This window comes from Watersipora subatra, chromosome 9 (assembly GCF_963576615.1).
Source record: "Watersipora subatra chromosome 9, tzWatSuba1.1, whole genome shotgun sequence".
Lineage (NCBI taxonomy): Eukaryota > Metazoa > Bryozoa > Gymnolaemata > Cheilostomatida > Watersiporidae > Watersipora > Watersipora subatra.
Window position 1 is genome coordinate 38085266 of NC_088716.1, and position 15229 is coordinate 38100494.

Consider the following 15229-nt stretch of genomic DNA (forward strand, 5'->3'; position numbering starts at 1 on the left):
GTGATCTTCTAAGAATGACATCTACCACCCTTGTAGTCATGGTGCCTTCGTGTATGATAAAAAATCTCTCTCACACTAAAACAAATAACGAAGCAGTAGAGATGGAAAAATAAATATTGCCTTTTACCGAAGAACCAAAGTAAAATTCAACTAATTTAGTAAATGGTTTTGAAGAAAACTCATTACTTACCACAAATTGTTGGTTCATCAAAGGCCTCCAAATCGATGAATATTAGTGAAAACCTCTGAACACAGCAAAAAATTTATAGCTTAGCATGATCGACTCGTAGTTGCAAGCTATGGTGTACATCGCGTTGCGGTGTATGCGCACACCGAAACACGGGGTATGCGCATGCGTAGGGTTAACTCATTCGCACCCAGGTGAGAGTTAACTCGCGTATTTATAACGTTGCTAGGCACCCAACGCGAGTTAACTCGCGTCTGAAATTTTCCAACTCCTTGCATCATTATTTTCAAATTATAAAAGAATATTTTTAATTATTTAGAAAGAAAAATTTCTGGCCAATCAGACAAACTTTAAAATATGCCTCTATGACGTCTCTGGCAAAAGTTATAACCAAATTAGTACACCCATCTCAATTTCTACAAAAACCGGAAATCATCGTGCCGATTTAAACTATCGTTCGTGATAATTTTCTTTCAACTCCAGAAGTAAATATGCAGACTCAGAAGTGGTAAAACATTGAAAGACTGCATAAATCAAATTAAAACATTATTTTTAATGTTTCAAAGTTTTTATTAACTTTCAATTTTGCCAATTTGAATTGTTATGCTCGAATAAAAATGCACTCTTCACGCTGCCAGCCGTAGTCAGACTAACGTTATCTTTCAGTTTCGATAGTATCATATTGATTCTTAGAGCTGTCTATGAAGTCTAAAAAGTCAAGAACAGAGTTGTTGAACATATTTTTATTATTTGAAACATTTTCATGACGTTTTATTTGAGTTATATTGGTATATAGATTTGCTATGCTTTTGTTTGAAGGGTGATGCTCGTAAGAAAAAGTTCGAAGTTAGAGTTTCATGATTTTCATGTTCATGACTATCTGCATATATGTATAAATAGTATTCATAAATATGTATTGCCTGTAATAAATGAGTGGTTTCAGTCAAAATTTTTATATTTAGTAATTTTTATGGTGCAAATCTACCTTTGTATCAGCAAATGACAATTTTTTCAAAATATGAAATTTCCTGAAACTACCTTCTTTGAGGTATGGATCTACATAAAAGGGATACGAGTTATCTATATGAATGTAATAAAGTTTGAAAGAGGAGACTTGGTTGGTTCTTTTGAAATTTGATTGAATAAATTATCTCAAGTCTGTCTCCTGTAGTAGTAATTTGGATTACAGCAATTTTCTGAAAAAATAGCCGGTATCTGGAGCTAATTGCCTAGAAATTAGTCGGGTGCGAATGAGTTAACTCTATTGCTAGCCGCAATAGAGTTAACTCTTCATAGAGAGTGACAGTGTTCGGCCGCGAATAAATTAATCCGCGAATATGCATGAAAAGGAAATTTTCGCGAAATTTCACTCCGCAAATAAATTCATCCTGTAGGGTAATACCCATGCAACGCCGGGCATTTGGCTAGCTATACTTACTTATATGTATGTACGCCACTATTATGTTAGTCACTACATTGTATGTTCACACACTAATGTTATATCTTTCAGAGTTTCATTGGAGTTTTGTTAGCTCTCATATTTAGCAATTATAAACTAAGCAATGCCTTAACCAACTCCAGTTATCAATTGCTAAAAAAAAGATCCATCATAGAAAGACTTCACATCACTGAGCCAAGCTCACAAAGATTACCAGCCATAGAGCTACAATTTACCTCCCAAACTGTATTGGTTGTTTCGGGATTCTGTTCATTGGCAACCAGCTGCAGCCTAAAGAACCTGACAGCCTCGAGCTTAAAGACATCGTCCCGACATCCTTTCCACAACAGTAGGAGTCTCATGGCAATGTCCCTACCAAACTGTGCCAGGTGGAGACAACTGTTGACAGCGCCCTTTTCGCTGAGCAAATTCACTGACGCTAACATATGCTGCAGGGTCTAAAATAGATCAAATATTTCATGAAATGTCACAGCGCACAAGAGCACACAACTCGTGATGGTTTGTTAAAGATAAACTTACACAAAATTTCAGTAGATTTTTTCAGAAAGTATCCGTATTTTTCTATCATTTCCGATTGTTTTTGATGAGTGGGGTGATCTGATTGCCCAGATGTTTCAATATTAAAATCAACAAAACTTGATCGCGGCTAAAATGCTAAAAAAAATAGGTGCCGGAATTTTGTCACTCGTTGCGTGGCTGCCTGTCTCTCTCATTATTGATATCGGCTATTGCGTTCACGGGCTCATTAATGTTATGTTTTTAACAACGTGAATCAAGTATAAACTAGTGGTGTAACTATGCTTTATAAAACCATATGTTGAACTGTAAGAATTGTGAAAGAAAAGTGTAAACATCACAGTTCGCAGTAGCAACATAACACAACATCACAAAAAAGTCTAGAATTATCTCAGCTTATGCAACTAGGAATTTCTAAAAGAATGTGTCATAACAGCAGAGTAGTACATGTGAATTATTCTGAACTGTAAGGTAACAGGTGAGAGCTAACTGGTATGAATTATCAAGTACTATATGAGTATAAGTCTCAGCTGTCAAGTGATAGTGTGAAGTAATAGGAGTAGTACCATTGACTTTAACCCTTTAAACCCTGGCCATCCTTGTCAATGTGTGTCAGTAACCCAGGGCAAATCGTCCAACGATCCAAAGTTTTTAAACTTTTATTAAATATATCTAGATGTGCTCATAATACAATGATATTAGGTAAAACACTAGTAAAAAAAAGTCCCACAGCAAATGTCATCAAACAGAAAAAAGTGTTTCACAGCTATTCAGGCTAAAACCATGAAAATTGGCGAACGATTTTAAAAACTCGTGAAAATATTTACCGTAGTATCATATCCATTGAGCAAACATTCATCATCATTTCATGAATCAAACTAAACTGAAAACTTATAGTTAGTATCATATAATTCTCCATTTGCATCACAACCATCCATGAGCTACCAACCAGCGATACTGTCCCAAGAAAAATTGTTATCATAACGGAAGAAGTAAATGAAGATATTTAAAACGGTTTAAAATGAAAGTAAAATTTCTGGTCTAATGCAGTGTGTAGGAATAAATTTGATTGGTTTACAGTGTTACTTAGAAACACAATTGTAAACAGAGCCATATGAATGTCGTTATTCCGGCCGTCACGGTTTTTGACCCTGCGCTCTGCCAGAAAATCAGCCGTCAGGGTTCAAAGGGTTGAAGCAATATCTGAAAAGTGAAGTGTCAGATGGGCGAATACGGTCATAAATTTTGCTCGAAACCTGCTTGAAAATATAGCTCATTTCTCAATTTCCTCATATTCTCAGTTAGGGCGTATGTCAAGGTATGACAGTACCTGTGAATTAGACTCTGATGTTTTCAAGAAGAACTCCTTGAAATGAATGAGAAACTTCATGGGTCTCATATCTATTCTTTGAAGTAAATACACTGTGATGCGCTCGATGGCTAAGGAGATAGGACCGGCTTTGAATCCTCTTGAAGCCTTGTTGAAGCCTTTGATGTATTTCAACAATATTTCTATAAATGAACGACCAGTGTCAAGGTCACTCACACAAGACACAAATTCAAAGACAAAACAGATTCAAAATGGTCAATGACAGTGTAGCATGAGAAGGAGAGTAAAACATTAAAAATCTGGTGAAATTGTAATTCATTGATTACTATTAAAATTTGGAGAATCTTCTTCAATTATATAAAATAAAACATGGTTTTATAAAAAAACAAATGCAATTAGTTGGTTTACTTTACCACCTAGATGTAAATTGCAAATGTCTACGGTGTTGTGAAATAAAAATAAAAACAGATTGCAATGCTGAAAAAGAAACAAAAATTACGATGATGTACCATTGCAATAGAAACCACAACGAATAACCACATTATGGTACATTTGAGTTACGACATGTCATAACTAAACATGTCATAACTAAAATGCTTTCATTTCTGACCTATGTAAATGTAAAGAAGTGTAAATAGTTACGCTAATAATAAAATATTAAAGGTTGACTTGCAACAAAATTCACATTATAGTTATTTGATATCAAAAGATTCACCATGTCTTACTCTGTTGTGTTGTAGGTGCAAAATATATGGGAATGTGATTACAAGCTCTTAAAAGCTCAAAAACGAACAGTTAATCACAGCCACACAAGACCGCCGTAGTTTGGATTCTCTTTCCAAAACGGCTCAAATGGGATGTAGTTGTGGTAGATGGTTTCTGCTTACACTTTCATGCAACCTTATTCGTCGAAATATTTTCATAAATATACTTCATGCATTCAATAAAACCATGTCTATTGTTCTTGTCTATTGTTCTTATGCGTCTGTTTTATCGTCATTGTAATGGTGTTTATTTTAGCAGCGATATCTTATAACTTACCGTAAAAATTCGTTTAATTTTTTAACCTTAGCTCGAAGGAGTACATATCATTGTCTGGTAATCATGACGAGCCTGTTGGTCACCTGTGATACTCGAAAAGTGTGGCAGAAATTATTTGCGAAGTATTGGGTCACATGATCAGATTACGACTTGCCGATTAGCCCAAGCCGAAACAAAATTGTAAAGTGTAAAGTAGCGGGCATCTATATTTGAAACGGGGTCTTCGGTAAAACCCGAAGTGTTCGTCATAAACTAGTGTTACTATAGGTTTTATATTGAGCTTTTTATTGGCCTTTCAATTCATGTGAGAACATCATGTGACAAGACAATAACCAAATTTCGTGGTTACGTCATCGAAATAAAGAGATTCCAATTTACGGCGGCTTTTCGTTTAAGAGCTTTTAAGAGCTTGTAATCACATTTCCACATATTTGGCACCTACAACACAACAGAGTAAGACATGGTGAATCTTTTGATACCAAATAACTGTGATGTGAATTTTGTTGCAAGTCAACCTTTAAAATTGTCAACATACTGCTGAGTGTATGGAGATCGGGATTAGCCCAGTCCTTCCAGAGAGTTGGCACGAGGAAGTAGTTGGAGATGAGAAAAGCATACTCTGAGGCTAGTATGTGAGGGTAGTCGGACAGGACAACAGTCATGTGTTCAAACACCACCTCTGCTTTGAGCATAGGTTTGCCATCTATATACAACATCAGTAGCCAGGTCTTAGGTTATCTCAGATAAGGACATGCATTACCAATTGTCTTCTAAACCAGTATTTATTTACAGGTTTTAGTACTCATTACCGAGACAAGTGTGTATCATAACAATCATAAAGCCTGGTTTCCATATGATAGCGCAATGATCGTGCACGGCCCTGTGATCGTGTGCAATGCATTTCTTGAGCTGCGACGCAGTGTTTCCATAGCGCGCGTAGGCGCCATGCTTGCATTGGACATGGTAGGTAATTTCCTTACTGTTTCGTACGAGAGACCGATTTATTCGGAAGAGACAGCCCTCCGTTGCGACCTTGCGCTGACATAGGAAAACCAGGCTTACTCTTTTGTACGGGAGATCAATTTCTTCGGAAAACAGCTTTCCGTTTGAATTGTGGGATACGTCATCGCGCGCACCGGTCGCAAGGATCCATTCTGTTGGATCCTTGCAATCAGCGTGCGCACCTCACGCGATCATCGCGCATTGACGTTTCCACATCACAGCTGGCCTACGCATGACGTCGTGAGACTTGCGCTGTCATTTGGAAAACAGGCTTTAACAATCTGGCTCTGCATTCATTGTGCTTTGGGGCTCCCCGAGCACGATCTATTTTTAGATTTCTCAAAAGCTTTCAATACTAGAGATTGTCCAACTTTTCTGTGAACTCAATCCATCTTCTGAGAAGCTATTTATTTAATAGACAGCAATGCTTTGAAATCAACAATAGTAGAACATCATCAAAGTTTTTTTCTAATATTTTGAATTGCTAGCAGGCTGCCTCGTCTCTAGTTTTAAACTTTCTATATTTGCTAATATTATGTTTGCATTTTGATGTATTGTCTCATTATAACACACGCACACACATGTTGATAGACCATTAAACGCCCAGGCCATCGATTTCTTGAACAGTTCTAAATTCACAGGTTATGATAATCGAATGCTTGCCTTCTAACGTACGAATTCGTTGTACGCTAACAATTGAATCGTATGTGGGTCATCGATAATGAAATACAGGGGAGCCTTGGTGCTGGGACCTCCTCCTTACTCGAACAATTCGATGCTCAGCCAAAATATTTGAGTAGAAAATGCATCTGACTGAACAGATTTTCGCTGCCCGAATTGACGGAGCCGAGCCCGCGAACGCGGAGTGAGATCGTAAAGACCGGAGTCGATCCGAATGTACTCCTCGGCCCTTCTCGGTCATTTGGTAAGCGCCTATTCTACTCAGTCCATAAGCGAAGTAAACGTACACAGTTCGTTCGTGTATCTGTTGCCAGTTTTCTACTTGTTTTGCGTTACTTTAGCCCTTCACCATTTTTTTTAATATTTTCAAGAGTTAAAACAGATTAAAATACTATTGTTTCCTATAGGAGAAAGGGTTTCAGTTTTTGTACAACTGATGCTCGACTACCAAATCTGAATGAATTATGGTCGAACACCAAGGTTCCACTGTATATCATTGCGACAGTCACATATTTAGAAGATAACTCCAAGTTTTAAGATACTTGTAGGACTCGGTGAATTAAATGATAGATATTGTCTCAATATTCTGTCATTCATAACGTCTAAGAAATATGACATGATGCATCTTCACAAATCTAAAAAGTGGGCCAGTCATCTCACTACCATCTAGCGAGTATATACAAGTAGAAGCCTTATATCCTTTCAGACTAAACAGTAGATATTAAGCATAATCTTATCTGCTTTACGACTGAAAGTGAGCGCACAATGAATATGATGAGACAATTACATAGTAAAAAGATATGAACTCTATGATGACATGACTAACTGATGGCACCTGAGTCACAACTAGAAGATGTCTACTTAGAAGTAAGATGTAATAGAAATCTTACTCAAGCTGGCTTGATGCAAGACAAACTTGACTACTCCGTACATTTCAGGCTGTTTTATTGACGAAGTACTTGTTGATCGCTGACTTTTGAGCTCCGAAAGTAAGGCAGCACCTGCTGCCTGTTAGCATAACACAACAGAACAATTCATCAAGAAGACACCCTTTTGAAAGAACAGTTAAACTGTTACTTGCTAGAGGAAGTTAAACGTCACGTACCAGTTAAAATTTGTGTAAAAACTACAGCGATGAGGTTGTCAACAAGTATCTTAGTAGGACGTTTAGGTAACACTGTTGTGAATGGGTAACAAATACGTCATGAGTGGCACATTCAAAACATGAAGTTCGGAACTCTTTTTTCTTTCTTTCTTTCCAAATTAAAGAGGAAAGACACAACTTTTTGTATGAGATGTTACACAGTTTGTTCGCTGAACTTGAGTGAATACTCATATAAAGCAATATTCTGAAAACAGTTATATTTGTAAGTTCCCAGTTTTATTATAAGCCTAAATGGTTCAATATATTACAAGCTAAACCCGTCTCTAATGGGCCAGGAACTCAGTCTCAGTTACCTCATTGGCTAACAAACTAAATTAGTTCCACTACAATACAGTTTCAATTCCACAATGTAGTTGTAGTAACATAGTTAAAGAGGCCTGCCAACGTAATCCTAGTCATTATCATTCACCTATAGCTACAAAAAATTTGTGGTAAAAAACAACTAGAATATTTTTATACCTCAAATACACTGTCCCAGCAAATACCAAAACCATCTTGGCTATTGCTTTCATCCAGCTGTTTGAGCACAGCAGATATCGACAGAAGTGATTTGATTCTGTCCGCAGCTTTCTACAAACAATCCAAATAAGCTTACCACAGTTTTGCTAGTCTTAAAAATAAACACTAAGGAAAAGCAACTTATAGGATTTGAGAAATACCTTTCTCTCCAAAGATTTGCCTGAGGCCAACTTATCACATAGTGAAGCCAATTCCGTCATTTTAGAAGGCATCCTGTCAGTTTTCTACCTAATTGTGATGGCACCTATAAGTAGAAGCAGATTGTCACTGAGTACTTACGCGTTAAGTCAGCAGCAAGAAATAACAAATTATCATAATGCCTGGAGTCAAGATCAACTGAAGAATCTATAACCTGTTATAAAATATTAATAGCTTAACCACTCGAGTTGGCATGAACAATAACTCAAGCTTAAAAGAGAATAAAATGCATGTACAACCTCAGCCTTTGAAAAATCACTCTATCGGATGTATGAATTTGAAGGTCATGTCATCAAGTTTAATTAATTTTTTTCTTTACTTGAATTAAGTTTTTTAAAAAGGTTGTTTAGCTCTGTGACTGTCAAGAGTTCATTTACTATAATTTTTTGTGTGAATAAATAGTGTGAATCCGTGGAACCAATATGTTACAATGAGTAAGACTTTATATTTGATCTAGTTTGCCATGACATTGTCAGGTTTGTCAATGTAGTACAGATGATAAATTAGAAATACTTTAATTCGATCGATTGGTGTTAAGAGTGTTGGTATACTAAGCTGAATGTTACTAGTAGGAGTCTCGTCAAAGTTACTTTTTACAGTTGAACAGACAGATACCAGTCTTATTATAGTAAATACATATTTTTCAATTACTTTCTTTTAGTCAGACAAAATATTGTTGTTTTATTCTTTGCACAATAAACTTAGCTGTCTATAAAAAAGATATGAATTGACATTAAAAGTACTCGCACCCTTTATAAAGGGTGCGAGCACCTTAAAAATGTTATAAGATGCTTGCACCCTTTATAAATTTATAAGCAGAGTTATAAATCTATCGTAAAATTACAGTAATCTTGAAACATAAACAAAGTGACAGTGATTAAAATAAGAAAAAAGTTGCTGATACAAACCAATAATACTACAGTTAATGTACAGTCATTAAATTATAACAGTAACTCTAGCTTTTTCATTTTTGAAGGGCCCAAAAGGTGAGTTTGGGAAAAATTTAGAACGGAGCAGACAATTTGCATGTATTTTACAGTTCGTATAACCTAAATCCCTATAACATAAACGTTCCCGGATTGGATTACTTGCGTTGTATGAGTATTTATTGTACTTTGGTCTACATGCTGTATTATTCATTAAAACATCATTTTTATAAAAATTCATTATTATTCGGTGGTCACAACGCACTCAGTAGGTTTGAAAGGTCATAAATTACTTTTAGAGTTTTTGGTGTAAAGAAAAAACCTCTTTTAAAAATTAAACATGCTGAATTGGGCTTTCCAGGTTAATTTACAACAATTTAGCAGCTATTACTTTTTATTATTACTAACATTTGATATTTAAATGTTGCTTCATGAAGAACATTAAAAAGCAAAAGTAAATTATCGAAATTAAAACATTGAATACCAAGGAGCAAAAATTTGAACTGCTTTCAAGCTTTGGGTATGCTACATCTACACTACATCTACACTACATCTACACTACATCTACACTACATCTACACTATGCTACATCCTACTTTCATCCCTAATGGTTTAGGCAGGCCAATGTCTAGTCCTCAAGTTTGGGTTGTTCAATGTTCTGATCAACAAAATGGTGGTCAGATATGAACAATCTGAAAAATGTTAAAACTGTTGAGATTCATGACTATAAACAATGTGCAATGCTATACTACATGTGCAATGCTAAATTGGAGTTACATACTCACGTATTACTGTTCGTTATTTTATCCGTGCTAAAGTGACCTAGTTGACTTGATACCCCATTGGTTACTTTTTACTGCTTTGTTTCCTTCGTTCTCAAAAATTGTTTCTGAAGTACAGATTGCAAAAATAAAATATCTCTAAAGAACATTTATTTCTCAGCTACTAGAACTGTTACCACTACAGCTAAAATACTACTGGAGCAATAGAACCCGGTGAGACCATTCCATTATTAATCTTACACAGTTTTGAGTTAACCAGGTAAAACTGGACACACTAACAGCTAAGCTTCCCCTATGACTACATCGACAGGTTATGGGCCCAGTCCCAGTGTATTACACTCACAAAGACTGTATTTTAATGGAGACATTAACTCATATGACATCAGGGAAACCAGATTCTTGGCACATCTGTATACACAAAACAAACGTGTGCATATCGCCATTCTACCGAAGGAAGATGATGTAGACGATCACACAGATTTTGCAAAACACAACAAAACAGCATACGCTCAACTAGTCCAATACCTTGATGAACGCTCACTACAGCTTATCATGCGGGATGCTGCTGATAATGGACGCGAAGTGCTCAAAATCCTTCGCAGTCACTACGTGTCAACCGAAAAACCGCAAGTACTAACCCTCTACGAAAACCTTATTACCATTCAAATGACAGAGTTTGAGAACATCACCGGATACTTATCCGTGCAGAAAACTATGCTACGTGACTGATGTCAGCTAATGAGACAATCAGCGACAACCTAGTAAAAGCAATGATTCTGAAAGGTTTACCCACTTCAAATTCAACCATTCATTGTGGTACATACACAGCTGGATAAGACCCAAACATTCAGTGAATTCAAGTCTGCACTCACAAACTTTGACCAGCAGCAACAAAGACAAGAATCAACAACAGCTATGACTGCGAGTGCACGAGGACACCATAGAAACCAGCGACCTGCTAAAACACACAAACAAACATCCTCAAATCCACACTCAAACAAACCACAAAACTTCCAAAGCTAAATTTGTCAGGCATGTGGAAAAAAAAACCATTCAGCCTCGCAGTGTTACTCTAGAGACAAACTCACAAGCGAATACTGCCTCCTCAAAGGACATGCTGAAATTGTTTGCCACAAGACAAGGAGGAAACAAATCCAAGTTTCCACTTCAAATACTGCTCATGAGGCAAATCCTTCACATTCAAGGTTGATACCTGCAAAGCAATCAACTCACTGTCTGACAACCACAAATTCAAACTGATGGTCGACTGCGGAGCGACTAGCCACGTTATCAATGACAAAGACACTTTCATTGACTACGATGAATCCTTCCAACCAACAAAACACTTTATTGAAATGGCAGATGGTCACCAATCGCACAAGTCACATTCTCAACAGAAAACAACAAGCTGAAATCGGAGACCACAGAGTTTCCTATTATCACCTATGGTCGGCTCTTCTTTCTCCACACTGTGGACGAGAGCTCAGATACTGCCAGTGTTACAAGATCACTTGATGAATGGCACAGAATTCTAGGACACGCCAACTGCGAGGACATTATGAAACTCCAGGATGTGACAGAAGGAATGCAGATAAGACCAGTGCCAAACAAAAAATCATGCAACACATGCCTGGAAACAAAAATCACTAAACAGCCACACAAGCAAGACTTATGGGCCGCACCAGCCACAAAACCATTCCAAAGAGTTCACTCCGACCTTTGTGGGCCAATCAGTCCACCGTCAAGAGAAGGTCACAGGTACACAATAAACTTTATTGATGAATACTTCAGCCTTATGCACATCTACCCACTCCGTAACAAAAATGACGCAACAACTGCTCTAAAACAGTACATTGCAGATGTTACCATAGTAGGCAAAGTGCAGGAGATACACACTGATGGTGGAGGAGAGTATGTAGGTGAACACTTTACCACAACATTGAGAGAAAACAGCATAAAACACACAACCACGGCTCCCTAATGGAAAAATTGAACGAGCTTGGAGAATGCTCATGGAGAATTCCAGAGCCGTTTTTAAAGAAACAAACATATCCAAAACAATGTGGCCATATTCATTGAGACATGCGCAGTACATCCGGAACAGGTCCTACCACCGTCGCACTAAATTGACAGCTTTTGTACTCATGACGGGCCAGAAACCCGACATGCGTAAAATACACTAATTTGGATCAAACTGTACATACTACACGGAGGGTCACAAGCAAAAACTACAAGACCGAGGCGCACCCGGTAAATACCTCGGACTCGACCCTCGGAGCCAGAGTTTTTGTGTTCTCACAGCAACAGGAAAAGTGGTGACAACCCGTAACGTAATGATCCATCAACAAGATGAGCAAGACGTAGTCCTCTACAAGCCAACATACAACGAAGAGGCAAACACAATCCAAAGAGATAAGAGCTCTGATGAACAAACAGTCTACAAAGATACGGCCATCACAAGACAAGAACCTGCCGAAACAAAATCAAACAAAAGCAGATGTGGAGCAAAAGACTCCATACCACAAGAACCTGCCAAAACACAATCAAACAAAAGCAGATGTAGAGCAAAAGACTCCATACCACAAGAACCTGCCAAAAACCAGGCAAACAGATCTATAATGTCAAAGAACAAACCAAAATATTTGGCAGACTACGCTCTCAGCAGTGGCGAAGTGATAATTGATTACGCCCTCAGAGCAGTCTACAATGTACCCCACACCAACAAGGATGCCATGGAGTCAGCTGAAAAAGCAGACTGGCAAAAGGCAATGGACACTGAAATTGCCACTCTAGAGGAAAACTCTACATGGACATTGGAGTTCTTGCCATCAGACAGACCTGAAACAAAAGGCAGATAGGTCTATGCATTGAAACAGGGTACCATACCAGGTGAAATCAAATACAAAGCCAGATATGTAGCCAAAGGCTATTCCCAAACACAAGGCCTGGACTATGACGCGACTTTCAGCCCAACAACCAGATTTACATCCATAAGAATAATGCTAAGGATGGCTGCCTATAAATCATTGACCCTACACCAGATGGATGTCAAAGGCGTGTACCTTAATGCGCCAATTGATAAGGAAATATATCTGCAACAACCACCCGGATATATCAAAACTGACAAAGATGGCAACAAACTCACATGCCGTCTCAACAAATCCATCTATGGCTTGAAACCAAGTGGTCGCAATTGGCACAAGACGTTAACAGACTTTCTCACAGCTGAGGGCTACAAGCCAAGTGACAGTGACTCTTGTGTGCATCAGAAAACATCGAACAAGAGAGAAATCCTTATTCTCTTTTGGGTGAATGACATCATCATCACATCTATTGACGAGAACAGCAAAAGAGATGCTTCACGCCCGATTCAGGATGGACGACCGAGGAAAACTAAAATGGTTCCTGGGTATTCAATTTGAAACAGATGGACCAAATCACATCATGTCTCAGAAAAGATATACTGAAGCCATTCTAAAACAGTATGGAATGGCCGACTGCAAACCAGCTACCACACCAGCACAAAAAGATCTGCAACTACGAAGAGAAAATGATACTACTCAAACAGATTTTCTCTACCGACAGGCAGTGGGTAGCTTGATATACCTGACCACAGCCACACGGCCAAACATAGCCTGGACAGTGTCAAGACTCACAATTTCTTGACCGCTACGGACCAGCTCATGTTGCGGCAATAAACGCCTTCTGAGATATCTACAAGGAACAAAGCACTACAAGCTGAAGTACTGCCCAGGTAACAGTCAACTTGTAGGATACTGTGATTCTGACTGGGCAAGTGATGCTGAAACCCGCCGGTCCACATCCGGCTATCTGTTCAAGATGGGCAGCGCTCCAATAAGCTGGAGATCTAGGAAACAAACAACTGTAGCGCTATCGTCTTGTGAAGCGGAACTCATGGCTCTAGCTGAGGGCACAAAGGAGATGATATACTTGAGAGCCTTTTGCAACGAGATCGGACTCTCACAGCCTCCGAAAACAACCATGTATTGTGATAACCAAAGCGCCATGGTACTCACGACCAAACGGCCTGGACAAATGAACAGAACAAAACACATCGACGTGAGACACAACTTCATCAAAGAGAGAAATGATGTCAACTACTGCTACATCCCTACTGATGACAATGCTGCAGACATTCTCACAAAATCTGTCGCACAAGTTCGACACCAACACCTGCTGAAGTACATAAACATTGACATTGAGGGGGAGTGTTGAGATTCATGACTATAAACAATGTTCAATGCTATACTACACGTGCAATGCTAAATTGGAGTTACATACTCACATATTACTGTTCGTTATTTTATCCGTGCTAAAGTGACCTAGTTGACTTGATACCCCATTGGTTACTTTTTACTGCTTTGTTTTCTTGGTTCTCAAAAATTGTTTCTGAAGTATAGATCGCAAAAATAAAATATCTCTAAAGAACATTTATTTCCCAGCTACTAGAACTGTAACCACTGCGGCTAAAATACTACGTCTGGAGCAATAGAACCCGGTGAGACCATTCCATTATTAATCTTACACAGTTTTGAGTTAACCAGGTAAAACTGGACACACTAACAGCCAAGCTTCCACTATGACTACATCAACAAAAACAAAATGTAAAAATCCGTATACAAAGATAACACCCGTGAATCACTCAATTTTCATAGTTGGCATTATTGTGTGATTATTCAGGTCTCTACTAGTCTTTGTCTATCTAGTTTTCATGCAGACGCCATCAAATTTTGTCTTAGCAGTGTCTCTTTTTAGTGATTGCTCGCACACTGTCATAATTTATGTCATGGCATGTTCAATGTCACATATTGGTTATCATTATTGCTCTGCAGGTTGAAAAAAACTCCACAAATGGCAGTTCTAATTGCTATCTTTTAATGATAAGCATGGAAATGAAAAGCTTCAAGCATCCAAAGAATTAAGAGAGGCTTTTGATTTTAATGCAAAATGGCAATTAGATCGAACTGTTTTTTTTAATAACTACAGCAGCACTCACTGGAGTCGTTGGATTGATATAGCCACTCTTGCAACAACGCCCTGTCTGGTTAGCACATATTTGGCCTACTGTTACCTACTAGGGCCCAAAACATTTTATTTAGTTTCCATAAGCGTAATTTTAAAAATACAATGATGTTTTACTTTGTGTCAGACTAATTTCAAATAATCTTAATTGGGTAGAAAAATTGTTTGTGACATAAGTAGGATGTTTTGGATAAAAATTTACCGTGTGTATATTCTGGTCTTGGTTTAAGAAATATATCTAACATTAAATAACAGACAGATTAACACCAAAAGTCAGCAACTGCTCAAATATTAATCGCGAGTTGTATCGTGTGATACTACGCATGTTTTTCAAGGTCAGGAGCGCTTCCAGTTAGCCGCTGTAAGAATCAATAGCCTCT

At 37.9% G+C, this 15229-nt stretch overlaps 1 protein-coding gene across 1 annotated transcript in view; it reads right to left on the reverse strand.

Annotated features, from left to right (window-relative positions):
• The window catches only part of LOC137405035 (serine-protein kinase ATM-like), a 56460-nt gene extending 41333 nt beyond the window's left edge, over positions 1–15127 (reverse strand). Inside the window, exons 1-7 of the mRNA XM_068091258.1 lie at positions 15052–15127; positions 8041–8144; positions 7841–7951; positions 7107–7224; positions 5069–5236; positions 3493–3674; positions 1862–2083 (exon numbers count right to left, since the gene is read on the reverse strand). Coding sequence (XP_067947359.1) covers positions 1862–2083; positions 3493–3674; positions 5069–5236; positions 7107–7224; positions 7841–7951; positions 8041–8112 — 873 coding nt within the window. The 5' untranslated portion in view covers positions 8113–8144; positions 15052–15127. The remainder of the gene's footprint in view (positions 1–1861; positions 2084–3492; positions 3675–5068; positions 5237–7106; positions 7225–7840; positions 7952–8040; positions 8145–15051) is intronic.
• Between the last annotated feature and the right edge of the window lie 102 nt (positions 15128–15229).